The following is a 27296-nucleotide window of genomic DNA, read 5'->3' on the forward strand; positions in this document are numbered from 1 at the left end:
ACTGGCGACCTGTCCAGGGTGTACCCCGCCTTTCGCCCTATGACAGCTGGGATAGGCTCCAGTGCCCCGCGCGACCCTGAAAAGGATAAGCGGAAGCAAATGGATGGATGGATGGAAGTTCAAATCCAGTCTGGGGCCTTGTCTGTGTGGAGTCTGCACGTTCTTCACGTGTCTGTGTTAATGTAAATGTAAATGGTTCTCTGTCTCTATGTGTTAGTCCTGTGATACACTGGCAATCTGTCCAGGGTGTACCCCACCTCTCACCCTGTGGCAACTGGTATAGGCTCCAACCCAACCTGAATTGAATAAGTGGAAGAAAATGGATAGATTTAGATTTTTAACACACTTAAGGTGGGTTCTGAATTACCTATGGATGCAAAATTGTTTTTCAGTTGTAGTAGCCACAGTGGGTAGAACTGCATATTTGATTTGGCACAGTTTTACACATAACTGATGCAGTACCTAATAGATTGGTGTCTCTACTCCTCCTGAGTGTACATATTGCTAATTAATATAATTATTTATAAAATGCCATAAAATCTTATTTATTCGTTTCCCAGGTAATAAGACAAGATGTTTTTAAATAGCATTAACGAATAGCTTAAATTAGGATATAGCTCAGTAAAATGTAACTAATCTGAAAATTACAATAAATCACAAATAACTACATTAAAGTTAAAACAAATTATTAAGTAATATCACATGTAATAAAGTAATAAAGCACAGTCAAATTCAACAAAGCTAAATAAAACAGAATCCATACAAGTTTACTAAATGTATTATTAAAAACTGGAAATTTGAGGAGGTATTCAGAGGGACCTCTATGTATGAGTAAAAATTAAAATTTAAGGTTATAATTATTGTTTGTTTGTTTCTGGAAATAATGTAATTTTGCAGTCTTTTCTTGTCTCGTGTCTCTAATTACCGGTAATACCTTAAATGGCTTAAGAGTACTTAGGACACTTTCATAAACTGTTACATAATGTTCCACTACAGGTACATGTTGCCATCGAGCGCGGCTGTTTACGTCGGAACCGTCTGCCACACACAGGACTCGCCTTCCCAGAATTCCATTGTGCGCAGGCGCAGAGTGCGCTGCCTGACAGTGGTAAACAGACGTCAGAAGGGAGTCTTCGCCTCGAGTCAAAACAAAACAAAACAAGTCGAAAAGATCCCGAAGGAGTGAATATTTGTACCGACACAACAACAGGAAGTTTTACAAAAGTCAGCGCGGACTAGAAACGGCAACTTGGATGAAGTTATCGGAGGCTTTTCACGGACTTTTCCACGGATTGTAAACTCTGGAGTAGCAGGAGCTTAAGCGGCTAACGTTACGGAGGCTATCGGTGCTGTTTTCAAAGTGCGGCGAGTGGGAGCCGACAGACCTGCGGGAGACCCCAGTTTCACCCAAGCGCCTGCGGAGAAACTGCGAGGCTTGGTTAGCGACACAACGAGACGAGGGTCGGCTGAGTTCCGGGCTGCGGTCGAGTGGGCTTTTTAAAACCCGCTTCTTCGAGTATCGTGTGCCGCGGCAGGACTGTGGGGAAACATGGCAGATGGTGACATGCGCCCGACCGCAATGTGGCGGACCGTGCAGACCTGAGGCGCGGACTTCTCTTTGCACATTTCTGTCATCTCTCTAGTGTTATAAACAAATCCCGAAGCGTCCTTACTGACATCTTATCCTCGCTGGAGGCTCGTTTTTCCCACCAGAAGACAGACAGAGACGTGTGCCAGCGTACCGGGGCAGTGTTGAACAGACCGCCAGCTCGGACAGTCAGCCGCCGCACATCTTCACTTTGACTGACTAAGCCGCACCGGTTAGTGGATGTCTGCGGAACTTAAAATAAATAAATAAATAAACTTTGGTCGTTTTCTCTCCCTTTTTCTGGTCTTGTGGAGACCTCAGACTGCCCGGTTGTTTACAAGAACAGCCAGAAGCTCCTTTGTAACCGCAGCCAGCTAATCCTCGCATGCATACTGCATAGTTTCACAAGAAAACTTCACGTGTGAGTTCACAAATTTAATCCGCAATAATTACAAAATCTCCATCCGCATATAAACCACTCTCTCCTTGAAAGTAAAATATAGCAATGTAAGCGATTTTAAATGGCTTCAATTTCTATTTTTAGCCACACATGTTCATATATTTTTTATTATTATTTATTTATTTTTATTTTTTTTATTATTATTATTAATAATAATAATTTCCAGATGCGGCCCCAAACCCCGTCTAGGTCCAGATGTTTTGGTGCTCATTGTCATTGTGCGACTATCTTTTTAGATTTCATTCAAACAAAGAGAGTCCCGCCCCAGCCCTCCTTATTTCTATATAAATCTGAAGGTTTATGATAGTTACTATTAAGGAGATTATTTGGGTTCCCTAATCTCCAATCTGAGGATTAACCGAGGCTATTGGCGTGTTCAGATTATTACGTCTCTTTTCTAGGCCCTTCGGTTGACACCCCCGCGGAGGGTGAAGTATATTGTTTGTTTATTTTTGTTTGTTTATTTATTTATTTTAAAGGTGGTGTGTTTGTTTTCTCTTAAGGTGTCATCGGCTCAAACTTACCTGTCAAACTTTAAATGTTTTAAGTTGAACACCTCTCTGAGTGGAAGTTCAGAGGACCGCCATGGAGGAGTCGCCAGTGCCCCCGATTGACCCAGATTTTGAGCCGCAGAGCAGACCTCGCTCTTGCACGTGGCCGCTGCCGAGGCCCGACATCACGGCTGTCAAGTCGGAGGGGGCGGACGGCGCCGAGTCCGCCGCCGGGACCCCGCCCGCTGACGAGGACAAGCCCGAGCCCCAGCAAATCGCGTCCGAGCCCGAGAAAGCGGCTGCGGCGTCCGTGGAGGGCGGGGTCGTGGCCGGCGTGGGCGGACCCGGAGCGACGCCGCGCAAAGGATCCTCCCGGCGCAACGCGTGGGGGAACCAGAGCTACGCGGACCTGATCAGCCAGGCCATCGAGAACTCACCCGAGAAGAGGCTGACGCTAGCGCAGATATATGAGTGGATGGTGAAAACTGTGCCTTACTTCAGAGACAAAGGAGACAGCAACAGCTCCGCCGGCTGGAAGGTGAGGGCTTCATCTGCAGGGAATCATCTGAGTCAGTACACAGCCAAGGTTATCTTTATGTTTATGGGCCTTTTAGTTTTAAGAGTTAAGCTGAACTGTAATAAAATAAACACTTAGGTCCACCAGGTAAATGTGTCAGTAAGAGTTTTTCCTGGCACACCACAGAGCTGCATTAAGAGTTAAGGCAGAGAGTGTGTGTTTCCTTATTTAACCCAAGTTTGTGCATAGGCCAGCCATTCTGGTTGTCCTAGTTTTAAAAATAAACTAAAATACTTAACTTTAAGTAAATAAGCTTTGGGAAAAGTGGTTAAACATATTATTAATCACAGTTCTGCTTATTTTCCTTTTAGTGGGCAGGAAAACCCCTGGATGGCATTTACAGGCAGTACTGAGGTTAATCACGTGACCTCGTGCACATTGTTAAAAGTTTTAAACATTTTGGAGGTGATACAGCTACTAGTTGCTAGGTGGTTGGCATTGGTTGTTGACTGTCACTGGGTGAAAAAAGATGCTTTTCTACTCTACCTGAGGACTGGGAGCGCTTCATACAACATGCCTCATTTACACAAACACCCCCCAAATGCTTAAGTGCTTTCTATCTAACAGTCACACTCTGATGGTTGCATCAGGGATGCTCAAGGATGTTTGGGATGGAGACTGGAGCAGCCAGGGATCGATCCACCAACCTTCTGGTTATCCTTGGGCAAGATACTGAACAGTCTGAATGTTAGATAGAAGGCACCCAGGTAGAAAAAGAAGTGCTGGTGTGAGTGAGGCATGTTGTGTGCATGCTTTGAGTGCTCGAGTAAAAAAGCGATCAATAAGAAGCAGTCCAAGTTAAATAAAAAGCACTGGAAACATCTTCATTTTTACACTTTTGACAATTTTGTCAAGCTACAAGAAGCACCAGGAGGCTTTGGTGCAGATGTTTATTCAAACTTGTGGTGTCTGCGTCACGCCGGCTGCCTAAACAGCATGTTGAGTTTGTATTTTAATACCTCTTCTGATATTGTTATGCTAGGAGGAGACAGATACCTCCTCAATAAAACTAAAGCTGAGGCCCCACTCATTTGTACTGATGTGGACCCTGTAATCGAAAACAGCCACACCGAGACCCTCTGGATGAGGTGATCTTAGTCCGATTACAAATGAACTCCAGAGCATTTTGTTTATGATCTGATCCCGATCTGACACAACTAGCAGGTGCAAGTATAAGCTAAACAGCTTCCTGTAGCATTCTGCAGAGTACTTTACTTGACTGTAAAATTAATGTAAATTCTCCGTCTTATCCACTAGTCAAGAAAACCTTACTGTTCGCTCTTTTTGTTGCTCCTGGCCCAGACAAATCTGGCCAATACTTGGATGTTTCTGGGGGAGTCCATTAATTGGTCACATGATTTGAAGTGATGCGGTTTTTTAAATTATTTTTTTCTTTTAGTTCATTTGGAGTTTTATTTTTGTGAAAATAAGCCAAACCACCGGAAAAAGCTACAAGTTTAAAAACTCAAAAACTGATTATAATGAGAATAAACTGATTTCATGTGTGAAAACAACATGAAAAAAGCAAAAAATGTTGAGCATTAAAAAACGAATGGAAAACAAAATTTAAAAAAATTCTGAAATATAATAACTCTGGATAACTAATGGCACCTTTTTTAACTCTTGTAGAATAAATGATTAGCTCTGAAGGGAATTTTGAGATACATTTTTGTACTGTTAGCACAGACGGGTGGTTCCCAGCAAGCGTTGGTGTGAACCCTTCGAAACAAAGTTGTAATTGCTCGGGCTTATTACCGTCTACGATCGTCTGTTTTGGTATAAACCCTTTTCAAAGATAATAAATACATTTTGTGTCATCCAAGATGAGACAAAAACTATTTTGAAAATCCTTTACTAAAGATTATATCCACAGTAGCCATACTTTAATTTTATTATTCTCATTTAAAGATAAGTGATTAATCTGCAAATCACCAGTGTAATAAAAAGCAAGTTTCACCACTCTGCAACCAACTTGAAATACCTTTGGGGAGTTATTGTAAAGCATTATTTAATAAATAAACTTTAATTTCAGTGGCTACTTGGATGTAAAAATGCATTCACGGAATAAAAAGTCAAATCTGTTAAAAAACACAAAAAAAGTAGAAAAGTTTGCTCCAAAATAAGGTTTAAAATGCTTTTTAATCCTGAAAGTTTTCATTCAGTCAGCATCTTTTCTGTTGCTGGATTCCTGTGAGTTTCAATTCATGACTCTCTCTTCATTGTTGTGTTTTGTGTTTTTTTTTTTGTTGTTTTTTTACCTTTTGATTTTCAGAATTCAATTCGCCACAATTTGTCCCTCCACAACAAGTTCCTGAGGGTACACAATGAATCGACCGGAAAGAGCTCTTGGTGGATGCTCAACCCCGAAGGAGGCAAGACCGGCAAGGCGCCGCGTCGCCGGGCTGCATCTATGGACAACAGCAGTAAGCTGCTGAAGAGCCGCATGAGGGCCAAGCAGACCAAGAAGCAGGCGGGAGCGGCCGGCCTGGGAGGCACCGCAGGTGTGTTGCAGGGCGATGGTGCCACGGGCTCGGCGGGCGCGGACAGCCCTAACTCATCCCAGCAGTTCTCCAAATGGGGGGTGAACAGCAGCAGCCCCTCGTCCCGCGGCAGCCTGGACGACACGGATATGTGGACCACCTTCCGCCCGCGCACGAGCTCTAACGCCAGCACCCTGAGCGGACGTCTGTCCCCCATTGCTCCGGGCCAGGAGGATGACGACAACCTGCCTGATGACGGCCTGCTGGGGCGGTTCTCTGCCAGCAACTTGACTCCCACCCTCACCGAGACGCTCATGGAGGAGCTGGACCTGATCGATGGCCTCACTCTGATGACTGGACAGCAGGGAGGGGCCAGTCCCAGCACAGCCCCACCAGCGCCTCCCACTCCGCTGCCCTCCGCCTCCACCCTGCTGCCTCGAGGCTCCAGCTTCCCCTCCTTCCATCAGCTTTCATCCAGCCTCCCACAGGCCCCTACCCACACCAGGGCCACAACCTCCGTGTCTCCCTGCGGGCCCGGCAGCAAAGAGCAGACGACGTTCAGCAACTCCCTCTTCAACCCAATGCCCACCCCCAGCTCCCGTGGGAGCGGCCATTACAGCGCCCACGTACCCTCCAGCTTGGAAGCGCTGCTCACCTCCGACTCCCCTCCTCCCAGCGATGTCCTGATGGCCCAAGTGGATTCCATCATGCCGAATTCTGGAGGGGTGGGAATGATAGGTTTGGGCACGTCTGTTGCAGGAGTAAGGTTGGGTAAGGGGTTGGAGCCGAACACCGTGTCCCCCATCGGGCTGCAGGCACAGATGCAGCCTCAGCAGCATCACCTTCACCACCAGCAGCAGCAGCAGCCACCACCACCGGCGCAGCAGCAGCAGCAACAACACCAGCATCACTCTCAGATGGAGTTGGGGATGATCCTCTCAGGTCTGTCTCAGGACCCGTCACAGCTCTCTGCCCTCAAAGCCCAACACGCCGCGCTACCAGCCGTTGGCTCGCAACACGGGGGGCCCATCACCACCCTGCCGGGGATCGGTCAGTTTGGAGTGCCGTCCTGCTTCCCCACCGGTCCGGGTCGGCTCCCTACGGACTTGGACATTGACATGTTCACCGAAAACCTGGATTGCGATGTGGACTACATAATCAACAGTGACCTCATGGACGGAGACGGCCTCGATTTCAACTTCGACCCCATGCTGCCTGGAGGCCAAGGCTACCCGGGACCGACCACCACGCAGGGCTCCGCTCACAACTGGGTGCCCAGCTAATCACTCACCTGACCACACGGTGTTAGCCAGGTACACCAACCACTGTCAGAGACACGAACTATTTACTAGTCTAAAGAATTTTTAAAAAATTGTCTTTAGCTGTTGAAAACTTAAATATATTCAATTCACGGTGGTGCGAAGTAAAGAAAAGCAGCAAATCTAGAGAATATTTAGCATTTTAATTTAGGATTTAGTGAAAATGACCATCGGTGATCAACTGTTCCTTAAAAAAAATCAATATTATATTAAATGAAAAAAACTTAATATTTTCAGTATTTTCCGACTTTCTAATCTAAAGCGTTTATATCTTTATTCTGTTTTTTTCTGTCACTGTAGATTGAATATTTCCACCCCTTTTAGTTTTTTCCACAAAGATCTGCTCATTACTCACAGCATTGCATGCAGATATGGCTAACAGATCTTCTCAAACGGCCTTTTTAAGCGACAGCGAGGTGAATGATCCTCTCTATCGTCTTTGCAGGAAACTAATCTCCCATCAAGATAACGTCACGCAACCACCGGTTGATCCCTCCTCCCTGCTGGCCGAAGATGCTTGTCTTCAAAGCGCGCCGTTTCTCTTGGACTTTTACAAACGAAGACCTCACTCATATCACGTGCCAAGACATGCAGAGGACGCGGAGGAGATTCAGGCTACTATGCACAACTTTCTGTTTATTTTTATTTTGTTTTGTTTTGGGGGTTTTTAAATAACACTCGGACGATTGGGCTGCTAGCCATTTTTGTTGTTGTTGTTTGTTTTTTTGTTTGTTTGTTTTTTCACTGCAAACTGATTTTTTTTAAATGTGTGACTTGATGGTTTTTGGTTTGGTTTTGTTTTGTTTTTTTAGATTGACAAGACAAATCACCTATTTCCCCGTCCCCACCCCTCCTCCCTCCCTCCCTCCCTCTGGCTGGAATGAGTTTCCACTTTAGTTATGTTACACGACAAAAGCTTTAGGGCGGATATGGTACTCCGGATCTCAAAGGCGCTGGTTTGAGAGACTTGATGGACTGTTTTTTTGTTGTTGTTGTTGTTTGTTTTGTTTTGATTTTTTGAGAAATGGCCAGTTTTCCTGCTCGGCGTGACTTGCCAGACCAAATGCTCGTCTGAATGAGGTACATTTGCCCTGCTGCACCGACCTCGATACAGATAAAGCGAGCGAGAGGACTGTTGTGAACAGGTGGAAGATAAAGATGGGACGGCCGGAGGCATGAAACATGTGGTTGCACATCTTGCCCTGATTAAATGTACGATTTTAAATTCATTTTTAGAGAAAAGAGTTGAGAGGGTATGTACTTGCAGTTTGGCATTTTTTTTTTTTTTTACTTCAATCCATTGTGTTAAGGTAGATGTCAGATAGAGGGTGTTTTGTTTTGTTTTTTTAATCTCTGATGTGCAGTTGAACTAACAAAATGAAGAAATGGGATTTGTGAATTTACACACGGGGCATTCAAGGGTAAATCCATACGCTAACGAGTGATTGGTTGGCCAAGTATTACATTGTCCTAGACAGCTGACATGCCTCCACTGTCCAACCTGACTCCTTCTTCTTCTTCTTCTTCCTTTATTTCCCTCGAGCCTGTGCATTTTCAAAGCACTTAGGTTTCCTGCAACACAGGGACCCCACACTAAAAGATGCATCCATATTAGGTTGTACCATTTCAAAAGAAGAGAGTTTATGATCCTGTAAATGTACAAATTGCGCAGGTACACGATGCTATGCAGACCTATCTTTTGAAGGAAATTTGAGAAAGAAAAAAAAAGTCCCTCCCTCAAGGGTTTGTTTTTGCTATTTAACATTTTCCCGATATATTGTTAGACGTTTTCTTTTATTATTCAGTACTAACGTTGGAAAAGAAAAATTAATTCACTGTGTGAGAAGTACAAAAAAAGAATATATTTGATGATAGTTTTAATATACAGTTTAGATGGAAATCAGATATTAATACGTATGAATATATTACTAATGACAAGTGATGTTTTTTTACACATTGGAAGAAGCATTCTCAGATCATTTTTAACTGTAATTTTCTATACTTTTATTTTTGTAAAGAATAAGATGCATGTAGATTTCTTTCTTTTTTTTTTACATAACCAAAGGAACACTAATATTTGCATTGGCATGGCATGTAGGGAGCGCTTGGGCCTGAGTATACTCAGTGTACATAAGCTTTGCAAAACAGCAAATATACATACATACATACATACATACATACATACATACACATATATATATATATATATAAGCGAGAGATACCTGTAAGGTGACTTTAAAAGTTGAAAGAGGCAAATACTTGACAGTTTTAAGGCAGATTTCCAGCCGCCTGCCTCGTGCTTCCTGTTTTCTTTTTTCTTTCTTTGAGTCCAAGTAAAAAAAACGATTTTTAAAAAATGCATCAAATAGGAAAAAAACTTTCATCTCAAAACGAGGCTCATGCAACCGTTACCTCTCAGGAAAAACAACACTTGTGCACAGACCTAATCAGATGCCGGCAAAAAAATAAACAAAAATGAATAAATGAACTTTATTTTGCACAATTTGTCTTGTATGCAGACTGGAAACCAACTCACAGCTCCCCCCCCTCGCATCCCAAATTTGACTTCACCTTTAATTTTAGCTTCTCAGCCGTGTAAATCACAGCTAGCTTGTCCCCTCGGTTGTTTTGTTTTGTTTTTCTGCCAATATTTAAAACACTATAGCACGATTTTACTCTGTAGCGACGCTTTATTTTGTCATCTCTCCCCTTTCTTAACTAACTTTTTGTGTTTTTGTTTCGTTTTTTTAATTTAATTTAAAAAATCCCTGGAGTTTATTATTCATCATTTCGCTGTAGCTGTGTGAATATGTTAGCCTCTGATATGTTTAAAGCACTCTTCTTCTTTCTGTTTTGTTTTTGTCACCCACAAATATTTCCTTTTTTTAAAATTCTCCTTTGTTTGGTTTTGTAATGGTGCTAGATGTCATATCAGTTGTGATGTTATCCTGGAATATGCCACAATGCAAGGGGTGCATATCGGGGGAATTTTTTTGTATACGGCACAAGGATAACGACTTGGTGTTATGGTAGAAGTTCACACGCAATCAGTAGGAATTAATACAGAACCCCTACTGTGCCGTGTGAGGATATTATCATGTGCACACAAGTTAATTATGTCCGCAGGAGTTATTTTAATTCGTGCAAGAGTTATTTATCTCCTGCAGGAGTTATTTACCTTGTGTGCACTAGTAATTTATATTTTGCAGACAAGATTTGAAAAAAAAAAAAGACTCCATACTTTCCTCGTCCTTGTTATTTTTATTTTTATAAACCCGACCCCTGACCCAACCTGGTCTTTTAAATCTAAAAGCAGGGTAACTGCACTTATTTTGAATCATAACACGATTACTTTTGTTATTATGTTTTGCACCCTTTTTTCTGTTTTTTTTTTTTCCCTTAACCGAGTTCCACAGTTGGGGAAATTTTAGTAACATCTGACTAAAGGAGCGGCGGCTGGTTGGTGAGAATCTACTTTGATGTCTCTAGTTTACTGTTGCCTCCTTGAAGCAGTCAGGTGTGATGTTATTACTTCTCTTGTGTCTCCCCTTATGTAACTTTGTGAATATTCTTCATCCTTCAGCTTTTTTAAGTAGCAGTTAGTCCCTTCATGTTTTTACATTTTAAATCGCCCCTATTTGATACAGTATTGTAGCATTTGGCAAGGGTGAAATTGTTTTTTCCATTGGGGAGGGTGGGAAGTTGTGCATAAGCCAATTATGTTAATGATTTTTTTAAAATCATGTTGATAGTTTTTTTTTTCATCCCCTGCGCCCCTCTTTATTAGTTTTCTTTCTTTACACATTGTTAAAGTCAGCCAGAGATGACAAACAGTTCTGAACAGCAAAAATCGATTCAATAAACTGTTTAACCCACTTTTCCTGCTCATTGATGACTTGTGACGCTTCAGACATGGTGCACTTGTGCAGGTCTTCCACTAGAGGCCGCTGTGATCCAATGATCCCGTCACTTACGTACAGGTATGCACTTTGTGCTGGTAGTTATTCATCTTAAAACCAAGTCACAGCCTTCCTGAGTATGCACAAATTAAAACTTAAACACCGTCATTCAAAAAAAAAACAAAAAAAACCTCAAAGACTTATTGTAAGCCTACAATTATAACTCTTTCCAGGACCTAGTAATATTTTTTCCTAGGAGGATATGCTATGCAAATATGAGGTGATCTGAGAGTAGAATCTGCTGCCATGATGATAAATCTGCATCCCCTGATTTGAAAAGTGACACACAAGAGATTAGCACTGATGATCCCCAGTGGATATTGTCTACATTAAATTAAAATAAATGCTAAAAAATAAGAGGAATATAAATGTAAATGTGAACAGTTGTGTTTTCTGTCATTTCTGTCATTTCTGGATTCTCACAATGGTGGATATGAATATTAAACACGGCTGTAGTTTCAGATAACGAGGTCAGTACATGTATGAGTAATCCTTATGAGCCAAACACTTCAGTCTGTTCCAAACACTCAGATCCTGACGTTTTTTTGTTCTTGTTGTTGTTGTTGTTTCCCCAAATCTTGGCTCTGTAAAACGTCACAGAAGGCATAACCATAATATGGTCAGGATCACGGAAGCCCCTCCCAGTTGCTGATGAAAGAGGTAGCCAATCAGAAAAAAGTTTCTTTAAGGGAAAAGCATTAAAAAGGCCTTATTTCCGACGGTACATGAACAGAAGGTCTGCATCTAGACCCAGCGTGCGATAAATAAGTAACATTATAAACTGCGAGTCATGCAAAGTATCCGTATTCAGTACCTAACTGTCTGGACAGCCTCTGCCTGTTGGCTAAGATCTGATCGGCGCAGCTGTTTCAGAATGATGTAACTGGCTATAAATTGGAAAATGCGGTGTTTTATTGATCATTTGCTTTCCCTGCTGCACCTACAAGATCTGTAATCTCTCAAAGAGTCGACATGTGTCATTTTGTGTCATCACTGTATTTTATCATTTGCAGTTTTGAGCAGATGGAGATCACAGTGGATAAGAATATATTAAAGAGCTTTCTTGACTTGACTTGACTTGATAAACAGAGCGTTATTTTATGCTTTATTATGCTGTGTGCATCATGCATCACTTGATTCTATCAGCAGATCTGTTTTTAATCTAACGATCTGAAACAACTGCAGTGAGAGCTGCAGGAGCAGATGGCAGGTGTGGTGCAGTCTATGTACCATTAATTACTCAGAGGTAATTCAGGGCTTGTCAAAAAATGTTTCTTCAGGTAATAACGGGTAATCTTGTTTGTTTCTGTGAATTATTTTGATGAATAATTACTTTTCCATTACAAAACAGCTTTAAAGACAGCTTGTAGTAGTAGTTAAATACACTTACAGATGTCATTAGAAGTTTGTATGCACTTATTTCTAATGCCACTAACAAGAAGTTAATAGGTCTCGGCCTTGCCAAGATAAAAGACATTGTAGAACCTTCAGCACCACCTATTAACAGATTTAAGGGAGTTTGTGTATATATTTAAGTTTGTATGTAAACTTTTGAACATATAAATTAGAGAAAATACGAGTGTGACTGTTCCTCTCCTTCCCATCACAGCAGCTGCACCATGAGCTGCAAAGTCAATAAACTGACAACTAAAGTATGTAGAATAGCATTTTTAAATGCACAACATGTCAAACCTTGCAGCAGATGGGTCACGGCAGCAGAAGACCACACCGAGTGCCACTCCTACCAGGTAAAAACAGTTAACTGAGACAGTTCACATGGGCTCACCAAAACTGCACAATAGAAGATTAGAAAAATGGTGCCTGGTCCATTGAGACTCCATTTCCACTGCGATATTCAGATGGTGTAAATAGTATGAATCCATATTGCCTTGATCAGTGGTTCAGGCTGTTGATGGTGGTGTAACCATGTGAGGGATATTTTCTTACCACACATTGGGAAACTTAGCTACAGCTGAGCATTGCTTAATCCCACAGCCTGCTTGAGTATAGTTGCTGACCATGTCCATGTACCGGTTTTTTTGACGGCTGCTTCCAGGAGGATAACACGCCAATATGGACCACAATCACTGAGGAATGTTTCCTGCACCTTGTTGACCTCATGGCACGAAGATTTAAGGGTCTTTTAATGTCATCTGACATCATTTACTGTGTATATTTTTTACTTTAGTTTTTACCTCATTAAGATATTTGTCTTGTCATGTTGCATAGGAATTTCCTAACTGGGAGACAAAGTATATGTTGTTTTATTTTAATTATCTACACATCCCTTGATTACTTAGAAATATATCTAAAAGTAATGACTGAATAAAAATGCAGACCTAAACAAATGTTTATTTAATGTGTGCAAATGTGTCTTGCTGAGCTGGTTATTCCTTTGCAGGTGGAGAGAACTGATGGCGAGACCAGGAAGCAGTACATCACTGAAAGGAAGTTCCCAGCGAGGAGCACCGGGTATTGGTCCGCACACGCCGAGCTTTTCCGCCGCCTTTGGGCAGCGATACATCCCTTGGTGTGTGTGATGTGCACCCGCTCTTTCTGAAATCCGCCGTCCTCAGCTCAAGGACTGTGCCGAAACTGGTATGTAGACACAGCTTTTCCCCTAAACTGCGAGCTGGCAGTGAAAGAGTTGTGTTTAAGCACACGTCCTACCGGTGCAGGCTTTGTCCCAGAAAATGTGTGCATGCTAACAGATTCTGGCTAATGTTATGAGGCTTTGCTCGATGACCGGTTACTCTTGCAAAATAATGATACAATGATCTGACAGTACACTGTGCCGCAGCTCTAAAATCTGATTTTGCATTTAATGCTCTAATATTGTGGCAGACTGCAGCGGCCGAAGAGCAGGAGCAGCACTAGAAAACTGGACCTTAGCATTAGCTCTGCCGCTAGTGAAAAGAGACATTAACGTCAACGACATTAACGGCTCGCTATGAGGGAGCTAGGCTAACATGACGTTAGCTGTTCTGTTGTTGAATGTAGCACACAATAATGTCTTCATTTACTGTACCTGTTTTCACGTGTTTATGAAATGTGCACTGAGGTGAGCTAGCTTAAAATTAAAGACCTTTGTGCATTTGTGCATGCAATTTCAGTTAGTTGTTTGTCGCTATAAAAGCGTTCAGGCCCAAATAAGTAATGCATTAAAACGCGAGGCATTAGTATGACTATTATACAATAGAAACTGAGCACAGCTACACCAGCAGGCAGTGTTGTCACAGCCTTAACGTCAATTACACAGCTTTGTAAAACCTTCAGTTTATAAAAGCTCCTTTTAGGGTCTCCACAACACAAAAAACCAAAGCACTGAGACCCAGTTTAAATCCTGTTCACCAATAATCACTGTAAATAATCAGGGGTTTGTACTGTAGGGTAAAAAAACGGTAATGGTACCCACTAATGAGATTTTTCCAGGTTGAAAATAACCTGAAGCATGTTTAAGTCATGTATTCAAAGCAAAAATAAATAAATAAAAATCTAAACAAACTGGCCAAACATTGTGCGCCATGAAGTGAAAGTGATGCCATTAGGGCTGCAGCTATTGATTATTTTCAGAATGGAGTAGTATATCGATTATTCCATCAATTAATCAAGTAATCGAATAAGAAATACTTTTGTATTATTAACGAGAAATAATAAATATCAAAAAGATTAAAAAAAAATCCACGTCTTACCTTTACTCTGTCTTCTTAGAAGGCTTTCTAAAATAGGAGGCAAGTTTTAATGCAGCTGAAAAAAGACATGATGTTGCAGATGTTAATTCATATTAATAATAATTCTGTGTCTGACCTAACAACCCTCAGGTCAGTGGCTCAGAGTTTAATGGCCCTTTTACATTTTAATTGGCTTGTGAAGAAAGCTTTTATTTTTAAACATTAATGCAATTTAATGAATAAAATATTTTATATTATTTCACTTTTAGTCTGAAAAATGTTATGAAAGCCTTGGAATAAGTATGGTCTCGTGCACCCCATACCCCCCTTTAGACTCACCCCTGTTTGCTGCAGGTATTGCTTCCATGTAAAAAAAAAAGCTGTATAATTTAACCAGTCTTGTATCAGACTAACTAACTCACTAAGTTAACAGTTTATCTGCATATTTTAATACTTCTGGAGATTTATTGTAGAAATAAACGGCGGTGGATGGATAAGCTACAAAGTTTGCTTTTCTTCACGTCCGGTGTCAAATGACTAATTACATACTGTATAATATTTAGGTACCTGTGTTTATGCGCCAGTGGCTGGTTCAAATTATGGCATCGGCCCCTTATTGTGGCACCCTCAGATGCAATGAAATGCCATGCAATTTGAGGGCTGGATCAAATTGTGGCATCAGCCTCTAACTGTGGCACCCATGGTGGAGGCTTACCATGTCATTTAGGGGTGATGCCATGGCTGCTTAGACTAATACCTCAATCTGTTGCGGCGTTTGGGGTGATGCTGTAGCATATGGAGATGATTCCGTGGCATTTTGGGGTGGTGCCGCACACTGCCAAGGCATTTGGAGAGGATAAGTCAGAATTGTTTAAAACCAAACCAGATGAAGTCATTTGTCTGAACTATGTTATTTTCTTTGATTCGTGATTTGGGTGTTTTCTTAGCTTTTTGTTTGATTGCTGTTAAACTGAAGTATTGAGCTAGTTTGTTATCAGGGTCCTTACGAAGAGGATTAGGGCCCCACTGGGGGGGGGGGGGGGAGGGAGCACGTCTTTTTTTTTTTCTTCTTTTCCAGAATTCTGAGAAAAAATAATTCTGACTTTTCTGACTCATTCCAAACCATGGCCAACCTAAAAACATTTCCAGACAACCACTATACATTGTGACATTCCAGTATTTCAAAAAAGCCACAGTAAAGACATTATTAAAAAAAACACACACCCACAAGCACACAGCTGTGGCAGCTCAGCTGTTTGGACGAGGTATGTAATGGCACCGTCTCAAAAACCCGGGATAGGTCGTGGCATCACCCTTAAAACGCTGTGGCATAACCCCAAGATGCCATGTCAAATGGTAGCATCTGAGTATACCACCAGTTTATAATCAATTTCTAATCTAAATTCAAGGAAATCCGTTTGAATACACAAAGTCTCTTCTTATTAAGTTTAAGAAATCTAGCTACTTAACATGTTGAGTAATCGATTATCAGTTCTACTAAAAGCAGCCCCACTCCAGCTAGTAAAGCCCTCATCAGGGGTCATTTATTTTATGCTCAGCTTGTTTATTCTTGTAGAACCGAGTGCTGACCAGCTGTATGCCAAATGCAGATTTTGCAGTTTTTTGGTGCAGACTCAGGCACCGGATGCTCAGATTGCACACCTGAATCGAATTTCTCCCAGTAACCCGTTTTCCATGCATTTGCTGCAGCAATTCTTATCGTTACTTTTTTAATAGGCATAATCAGAAAAAGTAATCACAGGTAAAGATCAAATGCCTGTTTCGACAGTTTATCGTGAAATACTTTGGGAACACCATTTTTGTTTGTTTTTTTCTTTCAATAATTAGATCATCCAAGGATCTGTACCTAAGTGGGCCACCATCAGTGATATCTGTGTTTCTTATTTCATCTCAAAGTGGCTGATGGGAGATACGTGTGTTGTTTGCTGAAGCAGTAACTTTAATGTTTTTCTGTTGTAGGTCCACAATGTCTGAACTTTTTATGGAGTGTGTAGAGGAGGAGCTGGAGCCGTGGCAGAAACAAGTTCCTGAAGTTCACTTGATAGAAGATGATGACGATGAGCCCATCTTTGTTGGAGTGCTCTGTATGTTACACCACATTTTTAGAAATATAAAAACGTCTTATTTTATTGTTAAAACTTTAATGGCACCAATGAATGTATGATAATACAAAAACAGACTGGATTCCTCCACCAAAGCTGAAATTTCCCTGGAGAGCTTCCCTGTGCCCAGATCCAGATTAGTTTGTTAAATATTCGGGAACATCCACACAGTATCGCCCAGTTCTTAATATGCACTTGTAAATATAGGATAACTAAATGTCCACTTTTAACCATTTGGAGACAGGATAAAAGTCCTTTCAAAGAAATTTCTGGCACCAGATCAAATATTGTCTCTGACATGTAGAGCTGTTTGTCCTGCTAGATTGTTTTAGTTTACTCTATAGTACTCATTTATGCCATCAGGCATACAAGATTCAGTTTTTTTAAATAATTGGGTCGTGTTTTCTGGAAGGAGGCAGTGACAATGTCTGTAAATTTTTGGCTCAGTACGCCACCCTGTACACCATCTAGTGAAGTTATGAGGAAGTAAATGTGTCATTGACAAAGCCTACAATGGGGAAAAAAAGCTGTCACGAATAGATGCAGTTCTTTGACTCGTGATCTGAAGCATATCACATCATCTGTCAAACATGATGGTGGTAATGTTATGGCTGCCACGTATGACTGCCAGTAGAACTGAGTCGATGGGGTTTGTTGATGATGTTACTGCAGATTGAAGTAGCAGGATAAATTGTTGAACTGTGTACAGGGTTATACTCTCTGCTCAGATTCACCCACATACTGCGGAACTGATTGGATAGTGCATTATAAACTGTAGGCAGAGAAACCCACAAACTGCAAGTTGTACCAAACACAGTTCGGATGTATAAATGTCCCTATATTGTCCCAGCATCCAGAGGAGAAATAGTGTACATTTAATTTTCTGTAACTCGCTATTTTTAGTCAATTGCAGCTCATTACAGAAGTTTTTTTTCTAGGGTTTTTACTTGTTGTCCAGCAAGTTGCACATATTGCCTGCTAAAATTCTAAGTTTTCAATGCTTTGACTTTGTTTCTGGTTGTTGTTGTTGTTGAATTGCCTATTTTTGCCCCCCTTAATGTTCTCACAGCGAATAACCAGAAGGATGGAAAGCCTTCTAACCCTCCGACTCCTCAAAGGAAAAGTGCAGCAAAACAAGAAGTAAAGTGCCCCCCTCCTCAGCCTGCTGTGGTCCCCTCACCAATAGTGCTGCCATTGAATATACCTGGGAAAACAAAGAGTATTGTACCAACCAGTCTGACAACAGTAACTCCACAGCCTGTTATTGTCAATAATCAGGTATTTTTGCATTTAAGTGTTTCTAAATACCAAAAAACTAAATGATAAGAGCAGGCAGAAGGAACAGAAGCTGATAAGGGTGATTTTTGTTTGTTTTTTCAGGGCTTTATTGTCACTTCTCCACAGTTAACAAATAGCAGTGACTTTATTGCCTCTTTTGGGGCCGCGTATCCCCCAAGACCATCAATTACAATCATTCCAGGTAAATCTCAGTTTAATATAGTAATCCTTTTGTGAGTAAATCTTCATTGCATTACATTTTGTTTGTTTATTTTCTTTAGTTTGAGTCTTGCAATGCCAAGTGCGTATCCTGTTGCTTACAGCTGGTCAGCAGCAGATTTTTCAGCAGGTCTCTCCAGCCACAGTCATACCTGGCGCTGTCCACAGGCCACAGGTGCAACAAATTAGCAACAATGTTGTGACACTGTCAAATGTCCAGAGTCCTGCTGTATACTCAACACAGCCTAGTCAGCTTCAACCAAACAGATCCACCTCACAACCTCTTCAGACCTTTTCTATGTCTGCAAAGGACACCAATAGCAGAGGTAAGGCTCTAAAAGTTAGCTATTTTGCTTTTCCTGATTTTTTTTCTGCCACGTGTACATGTTTTGTAGTGGTGGTTCCTCATATTAAGTTTCAGATAATGAGGTCTGTATTTGTGCAAATAGTCTTTATTAGTCAAAAGCTCTAGCTCACACCTTAATGAAGAGCAGTGAAATAGAAAAAAGTCAACTTTAAGGGGGGAGGAGGTTAAAATGAATTGGTTCAGAAAGCGCAGGAATTGTTGGATTATTTTGATCTATGAATCATGTGAAGCTACTCTTGTAGAACTTAGAACATATAACTTTTATTGTCAGTATACAGTTGCTTGCACAGTGAAATTAAGTAGCAAGACCACAAAGATGAAAAAGTAAAGAAAACAATATACCTCTTCACAACCTCTTGCTGTGTATACCTCTAGTGTATGTTTATTGTAGAGTCTAGGGATAAAAATGTGGAACTGTGACAAAAAAAAAACTGTGTTTTTAGCCTCAGGCAGCTCAATTATCTCAATTGTCAATTGTTTTACATTTCGGTACAGATCAGAGCTTACTGAAACGAGGACTGGCACCACAGGAAATGGACAACGTAGCAAAAAAATCAAAGCCTGACTTGTGTAAGTTTTATTGACAATTTTTTTCTTTTAAACTCAAAAAGATTCTAATCCAAGTTCCTGCTGTATTTTATTAAGTTTAACCTTCAGTTCCTTTTCTGTAGCACCACAAAAAGTAGTCATCAGAGTGGAAAATGGCATGGTAAAGAGAAAGTGTCCCAATTGTCAAGAAGAAATTCTCACAGAGGAAGCTCTAAAATATCACATGATGGTGAGTAAAACTCTGGTAAGAATATGTTATTGTCAAATGGGATTATATGAAATAATTATATAAAATAATGTTTTTAAAAGCCGTCAGTTTTAGCAAACAATCATTCGTGTGTTGGTTTCCATGAAACATTAATATGTTTAATCCGTTTATGTCAGAACTGCCGTGCCAACGGAGGAAGCACAGCTCCAGCGGCCCTGAACACGAACTCAAACAAGCGCATCATGCTGGTCGCAGATTTCTATTACGGTAACTTTGAGGGAGACGTGCAAAAGAAGGAGGCACAGAAGACCAACACCACCTTTAAGTGCCAGAGCTGCTTAAAAGTTCTCAAGAATAATATCAGGTAGGAAAATTAGCTTTCATTCTTAAGTAGATAGCCATAATTTTTCTTTATGAATTGTCATTTTTCCCACAAAGAGTGCAGACTTCTTGCTGATTTCAGCATTTTGCCTTTGTAAGTTTGAATTATTTACATTATTTTATTGGTTCCTATTGGCTGGCACCACATGTAAAACAACAGGACGCAAATACACAGTAATTAAAGCATAATGAATGGTGCACATCCATAAATGTCAGCAATGACTTCGGCCACTTGCGCAAGTTACATGAAAAGCTCTACAAAGATTCCCCAAAAGTCTAAATCAGACCTCACTCCTTGATTGGTACATATGCCACTATATTAATATGCATAATATCCTCCTGAGAACTGAGGAAATTGATTTTATGATTTCCTGCCTCTTTCGAGCTCAAAGAAGCCACCCAAACATATGAGATATCGTTGGAAAGGCCAGCATGTCCTCTGTGAGCACATCGGCACCTAGTAAGGGTAGCTCAAACAAGTCAAAAGATATAGAAAGAAAACAAATGTCCAAAATAGAGGAAAAAATGAATAGGCTGGGTCTCAGGAGGATATAATGTACTATATATTTACAAATATTGGTTTGTTTTTGTGTGTGTTTTTCTTGTCACTAAATAGAAATTAACCAGCATATATTTGCTCCAAATATCCATTAGATTGGGTCGTCGTGTTATTGTTTTATAGTAGTAATTGGGCTTCCTGCTTTAAGGAAGTCTGAGCAGCTCGGCTTACAGGTGGCTGCTCACCTCATAACCAGGCTAATCGCTTTCTGCTGGGGAACATCTGATTGTATTACAGTAATAAATAGGCAGGTTGGTCTAGTAGTAATTATTCAACTTTAGTATTCTGTTTTGCACAGTAATAGGAAGGCGTACGGATACTGATCTAAACTCCAATGATATTGTTAATTTGTGGGAATTATATTTTGAAATCAACATTCCCTTCATGAAGGGGAGTAAAGGCAAAACCATCTGCCTTTTGCAACTCTAACATGGATTTGAATAAAGTATTAGTGAATATTTATGGTGTTTATAGACAGTGCTGTAGTGTTTGACTTGTTTTGTCTACACATATAATGTTCAAAAACCAAACTAAGTTTTCAAGGACTTTGTGTCTAGTGCCAATAAAACAAAAGAGAGGATGGGGAGGGAGGTTATCTGCCTCTGCCCTAACTGCAGCTTTTGTCTCAGATGGATGACAGTATCTGACCATTTTCCCTCATGGGCGTAGAGATGAAAAATGACTGCTAGTTTAGGTGGCGTAAGAAGTGCTCCTTTGATTAAATAACTTTGCTTCAGAACAGTGGGGCAAAAAAAGCTTCTGTAAGCTGCTTTTAATGGGAGAACACATGTGTACTGCAACCACACTCTCACAGCGGAGGTCAGAGATCAGCCACATAAAAATTTCTATTAGGGGAGCTGAGGTAGCAGAATGTGCAGGCTGAAAAATGGGCCATGCCTCGTCAGGGCAGCAGTGGCAGGTAGCTGAGGAGGTGCTCAGTGCAGCCGTGGGGCACTGTATCATTAAGCAAAACAAAAATCTTTGTGTAATTGCTGATATTATAGCAGCCATTATACATGCTTAGAAAGTGAAGCGTGAGCAGAGCGCTTCATTCATCTTAAAAACCTTTGGGACCTGGATCCGGTGCATGTACACAGGCCATGAATATTTAATTTTTCCCCCACAAAGCTAAAGTTGATGCTGTTTTAGTGCACCTATTTTCTCTTTAAAGATAAATCGTGATCAAATTTGTTCAAGTCTGCACTTGTGTATTTATTTATTCAACCTTGAGCTGTTTGTGCTGACCAAACGCAAACATTTTTATGATGAATGAATGGAAGGGCTGTGTGGAAAATACACTTAAATGTAAAGTAATAGCTCACCTAATAGTTTCTGGCTTATAAATTAATTCTTTAATGTAGCAGCTTTGAAAATGTAGGGCTTAGACAACCAGCAGTATACAGATGTGGAGTAAGTTCAGTTAGCATGCACTGTAGCTGATCTCAACAGGTTTAAGCTGATCTTTAACTATTCAACAAATATATAAGTGGCCTGCCAAAATTTTCAATCAGTAGTACCAACACTAATATCTTGAAAATATATTTTTGTTATGGGTTAAATTTAACCAATTTAAATACATTTAAAACAGGGTTAATAATGAGCAAAAACTGAACTGTAAAGTCAGAACACCTGTTCATCATATAAAGTATATTTGTGAACAATTATAGAAACACTTCCTTTCGTTTATAACCTGAAATGAACTTTTTTTTTAAATTAATTAAAAAAAAAATGTTACTCTTAGTTTACTCACTCCACCTTTTGTTTCTTAGGATTCAGGATTCAATATTACAGGTGCAACAAATATAATAAGACATGAATGGGGGGGGAAAAAGTTGAAATTATATGAAAACATTAGTCAAAGTATGAAAAGCAATTATTAAGATTAATTTTGCATTCCAGCAGCAGGTGGTTTGGGCTAGAATGAATAAATACGGGTAAATGCATCCATTTCATACTTTCTAAGGTTTCAATCACACAGGGCTAGAGACCAGTTGGCAACCTCCAGTAACTTGGTAACAACTGGATGATGAGTGGTTGCTTGAGGTTGCTGGCTGTTGCTAGGGGATATCAGTTGTAATGATATGATGCTACACTGAAAGCCTCATTGTGATTTCTTTGGTAATGAGCAGATTAACACGGTCACCTGTGCTTTGCACAAAAGTCATGTCTGCAAACACTCAGCAACTACTCACTGATCTGTAACAAAGATGAAAACACGATGAAAACCAGAAACGGCCGTTTGCCTTATGAGCACAGTTGTGCCTCGACGCTAAAACCAAAAGGTTTCAAAACTTTTTCGATGAAGGCGATTGCTCTTTCTAGCCTGCTTCATGCTTTTCACAGGTTCAGTTCCACTCTGCAAATAATTAGTGTTTGCAGACAAGCTAGCATCTTTTATGAGCAAGCAATGCTAGCAACCAAAGCAATCACTAAGAATACATCTTTGTGACCAACTATTTGCGAACCAGTTGGGAACACCGATTTTTCTTAGCAACCTGTTCTGAGTGGTCTCTAGGTCTTTACTGAGGCCTGAATCGTCAGTTCAAATAAACGTCAGCAGTCTGTTCTTGATAACAGTTAAAAGCTGGCTAATTGTTCAAAGGCTGCCACATGCTAACGAGTTGGTTGACATTTCCGTGCTCTGTGTGTTTCCATTCTTCGCTGCAGGTTCATGAACCATATGAAACACCACTTGGAGCTGGAAAAGCAGAACAGCGAGAGCTGGGAAAGCCACACAACCTGCCACCACTGCTACCGACAGTACATGACCCCGTTCCAGCTGCAGTGCCACATCGAGAGTGCTCACAGCCCAATTGAATCCTCAAGTATAACACGATGATTCATGAAGCTCATTCTGGCTTTTTGGTTAGAAATGTATTTTCCATATCTGATTTTATTCTATTTTTTTCCCTTTTAGCCAATTGCAAGATATGTGAGCTGGCGTTTGAATCAGAGCAGGTGCTTCTGGAGCACATGAAGGGAAACCACAAACCTGGGGAAATGCCTTATGTGTGCCAGGTCTACACTCGTCTTAGGGTTACAGTTTCTTTTAATGTGTGCAGAGAATCGGTGGCCAGTACTGAATTTGTGGTTTTACTGCTTCCACAGGTTTGCAATTACAGGTCTTCCTTCTTCTCTGATTTGGAGACACATTTCAGGAGCGTCCACGAAAACACAAAAGACCTGCTGTGTCCCTTCTGTCTCAAAGTTCTTAGAACTAGTCATATATACATGCAGCACTACATGAAACATCAGGTATGAAGCTAAGTTCACGCTCAGTTTGAAAGCCTTTCAGAAACAGATGTCAGTTTTAACTGCCGCAGTGCAAAATACAGTTTAGTGAATTCAGATTTTCTCCAGGAAATTTTAAACATTTACAGGCTTGGAGTTGTTTTTGGTTCCTGCCATTACCTCCAAGTTTGAATTGATTTAGGTGTCTGCCGAGCACACAAGTGTAATACATAAAAGCTTCCACAATAAAACCTGCTTCTCTTGCCCTACAAAGCAATAAATTTGGTCGAATTAGAACCAAAAAAAATTAATTGCCACTCTATTAATAGAAGTGAAATTAGTCTATTTCGTACTTGTTACACTCTTTCAGCGAATCCAAATGAAACATATCAGCTATTAGCCTCCCATAGAACCACTTATTAATCACATTTTTTTGTGTTTCTGCCCCCCCCATTTCAGAAAAAAAAGATCCATCGCTGTGGAAAATGTAGACTGAATTTTCTCACCTACAAGGAGAAAGTGGAGCACAGGACTCATGTCCACAAGACTTTTAGGAAGCCTAAAGCCCTGGAGGGCCTTCCTCCTGGTACAAAGGTCTGAGGCAGTCATAATAAGATCTGTGCTATTATGTTAAATGTTAAAGAAATATAAATTTGATCCAGTGTTGTGTTCTCACTGCAGGTGACCATTAGAGCTTCCCTCACAGGAAAGTCACCTGCACTGCCGGTGTCCCCTAAGCAACCTGGTTTTGTTGTCAGTACAGAAAGTCTGAGTGTGAATCATCCAATAAAACCTCATGTTACTGTATCTAAGTCTAAACCAACCACCTCAGAAACAGGAAAGGCAAAGATGCCTCAGAGCAAGAAGCAAAACCCTCAGTCCAAGCACAACCTGGCACTCAGGAATCTCAGGTTGGCAACTTTTTCACACAGCACTCAGGAGCAGACTCTAAAGATGTGCAGCATGTAAACATCAGTGAAGATCAATTTAGATTTCAGAGTGTTCTTTTTTTAAAACCTCACTTGGTATGATAACATTAGAACTGCCACGAAGGTTCAGCCATTTCTTCAGATCTGAAACTCGAGCTATTCAGGTCCTCTGGATTTCGCTCTTTATTTGCTTGGATTAGTTCACACTCTGGACTCTTGGCTCATTTCAGCTTCAGCTATGCTGCTTCGCACAGCCAACAGCCTGATCAATATCTCAGCAGTCCTTATTATAAAACTTTTCACAGACAAAGCCATCACAGACTTTCTTATTTCAGGATTTAATGTGACCCATGTCTACCTGTTGTAGCTCTGTGTTGTCACCAGGGGGCGGTGTCAGATGTGTAAAAAAAAACAACATCTAATGTTGGCTGTTGTTCCTCCTCTGCTTGTGGACTGCTATTCGTTTTCTTGTTAAAGACAGCTTTTTCCAACCAATCAGTTTTTGACATTTTCATGGCATCATTGCATCAATCGCTCTAGTTGTAGTTGTCTCTTGTTGGATTACTTGTTCCTGCGTTCCACTGTAGGTGGTGTAAATAAATACATTTGGACTCTTTTAAACTATTGTGAAGTCGCAAACGTTGAGCCCTTAATACAATTTGAGCTGATGCAAATTTATTAAGAAGTTAAATATCAAGACCCTTTAAAATGACTGTAGTCTTTAAATAAATTAAATGTTTACACTGCAGTCTTCACTAAAGTGCAGATCATTTATCTTAATGACACAATGGGTCTTTTGCATGTGGTTAAAATTGCACCACAACCACTAACATGGAGCCCCACCTCTTGGGTATCCAAGGCAGGGTGGGAGCAAATTAATGGAGGTTATTAAAGCCCCGCAGTACACAAAATAAATGAACGTATTTCCAATTAATTTTCTGGACACTCTTCATTAGGCTGAGTAAAAATAACATTGAGTATAGCAGGATTTCTGTCTTTAAAAAAATTAATGTGTTTGTGTGATATTTGGCTAATTAGGCTCAGTAATCAACAGCGATTTGCTGGCTTCAGTCACATTATTTGGGCTTTTAAGCAGATCAGACATAAGATGATGTAGTGGTACAACAAGTCGGACTGTACAATTAGAAACCTACAGACCTCTCAGCAGACAATTAACGCATCATACTAATGAGAAATTCAAATCATCATTAACAGTATCTTAAAGTGTTACATTTTGTGTTTTCAGTGCTAGCGGAGGGATTTACACATGCATCGAATGCAACGCACACGTGGACGACTTTTTCTCTCATTTCCCAATGGTTTCCAGTTGCGGCGCATGCAAATATCGCACAAGTTGCAAAGTTTCTATCGGGAATCATATGATAAGGTCAGCAAGACCCTGATTTCCATTGATATTTGAGTGACTTTTAGCATCTGCTGACTTTTTTTATGACAAAACTTTCTTTCTTTTTTTAAAAAAAAAAAAAAAAAAAAATCAGATTTCACAGCACCATCACCAAGAACAGATTTTTGAAAATGGATCACAAGAAAAATTCATTGGCCTCAAAGTAAGAGTACTTCTCAAGTTATATTTTCACTTGGCAGTAAATCTGAGTTAAAATAGTAATACAATTTCTTCTTCTGTTTTCAGGTTCACGTTGGTTTGTCTCAACTGTGACCTTCTCGTCGATGCATCACGTGGCGACCTGATGACCAAACATTTAAACGATCGGCCGAATCACGTATGCAAAGTCATAGCTGAGAAAGGTTTGTGTTTGTCTTTCACTACTGCTGGAGTCATGGCCAGTGTTTAGTTTCACACGTTGCTTGAAAAAGTTGTTTCTTGTTTTTAACCCAGCAGATATGAAAGCCAAAGATCGTGTGTGAGTAGAAACCGCTCCCAACATTTACATGTTGTGATTTGTAGTGAATCTCTGAAACACACTGAAGACCTAAAGAAAATGCACTAAATACTTTAAAGGGGCCCCACTCTTTTCAATTTATTAGTTTGCTTTCATGAAAAGTTATCAAAAAAAAAAAAAAAAACAAAAAAAACAAAAAAAAATAAGACAAAAAAGAACAACAAAAAAAAAAACAAAAAACAAAAAAGAAAAAAAAACAAAAAAAAAAAAAAAAAAACAGGGCGAAAAAATGAGGAATTCTACAGTAAATCTGGATGAAACTTGGCACACAGGTACAGTAGGTGTCCCAGAGGGGGGATGTGTTGAAAGTTGACATCAACTACTCAGGATGATTTTTAATGAATTTTGAAAATTTGACCATAATTCATATTGTATTGACTGTATTGATTGAATATAAGTACCCTTTAATTTCTGAGGAATTCTACAGTAAATCTGGATGAAACTTGGCACACAGGTACAGTAGGTGTCCCAGAGAAGGAATCTGTTGAAAGTTGGACATCAACTACTCAGGATGATTTTTAATGAATTTTTGAAAATTGACATAATTCTATTGTATTGACTGTATTGCATGAATAAATTTTCCTTAATTTCTGAGGAATTTTACAGTAAATCTGGATGAAACTTGGCACACAGGTACAGTAGGTGTCAGAAGGAGGGATGTTGAATTTTTGAAATAAACATAATTGTAGTGCATTGACTGTATTGCACTGAATATGAGTTTACTGTGATTTCTGAGTAATATTACAGTAAATCTGGGTAAAAAATGGCCCAGAGGTAAAGTAGGTGTCCGAGAAGAGGATTGTGTTGAAAGCTTGGCATCAACTTTTAAGAATGATTTTTAATGAATTTTTGAATATGCAACCAGACTGTCACGATGGCTGTATTGGGCTGTTCCATTGTAATTTGTGTGCGCGCGTGCGTGTGACTGTTCACGCGCGTGCGTGTGCGCGAGTCTAGGCTTTCAATCAGGATATAAAGCGAAAAG

The 27296-nt window shown here is 40.3% G+C and overlaps 2 protein-coding genes across 4 annotated transcripts; both read left to right on the top strand.

Moving 5' to 3' along the window:
- Positions 1–984: 984 nt before the first annotated feature.
- On the top strand, positions 985–10995 carry foxo4 (forkhead box O4). Of its 3 annotated transcripts, none has more exons than XM_005913297.3 (4): positions 985–1820; positions 2597–3077; positions 5389–6909; positions 7361–10995. In XM_005913297.3, the coding sequence occupies exons 2-3, from the start codon at positions 2634–2636 to the stop codon at positions 6877–6879; spliced, it is 1935 nt and encodes a 644-aa protein (XP_005913359.1). In that variant the 5' UTR covers positions 985–1820; positions 2597–2633; the 3' UTR covers positions 6880–6909; positions 7361–10995. The 3 variants fall into 3 exon arrangements, with proteins under 3 accessions (XP_005913359.1, XP_005913357.1, XP_005913358.1); XM_005913295.3 differs by having other exon boundaries at positions 987–1820; positions 2552–3077; XM_005913296.3 differs by having other exon boundaries at positions 988–2009; positions 2552–3077.
- Positions 10996–13315: 2320 nt separating this feature from the next.
- LOC121814577 (zinc finger protein 280C-like) lies at positions 13316–26272 on the top strand (the record flags this gene model as incomplete). Its single annotated transcript, XM_042221200.1, is given in 17 exon segments — positions 13316–13472; positions 16526–16650; positions 17738–17946; positions 18049–18148; positions 18270–18491; positions 19028–19102; positions 19204–19310; positions 19466–19653; positions 22897–23054; positions 23147–23247; positions 23338–23484; positions 23920–24054; positions 24142–24371; positions 25636–25776; positions 25889–25957; positions 26041–26156; positions 26251–26272. Coding segments are annotated over 16 exon segments (2138 nt in total), but the record flags the coding sequence as incomplete, so codon positions are not given.
- Positions 26273–27296: the final 1024 nt, after the last annotated feature.

This window comes from Haplochromis burtoni, unplaced genomic scaffold (assembly GCF_018398535.1).
Source record: "Haplochromis burtoni strain Fernald_Lab_line unplaced genomic scaffold, NCSU_Asbu1 Contig_4, whole genome shotgun sequence".
Taxonomy (NCBI): Eukaryota; Metazoa; Chordata; class Actinopteri; order Cichliformes; family Cichlidae; genus Haplochromis; species Haplochromis burtoni.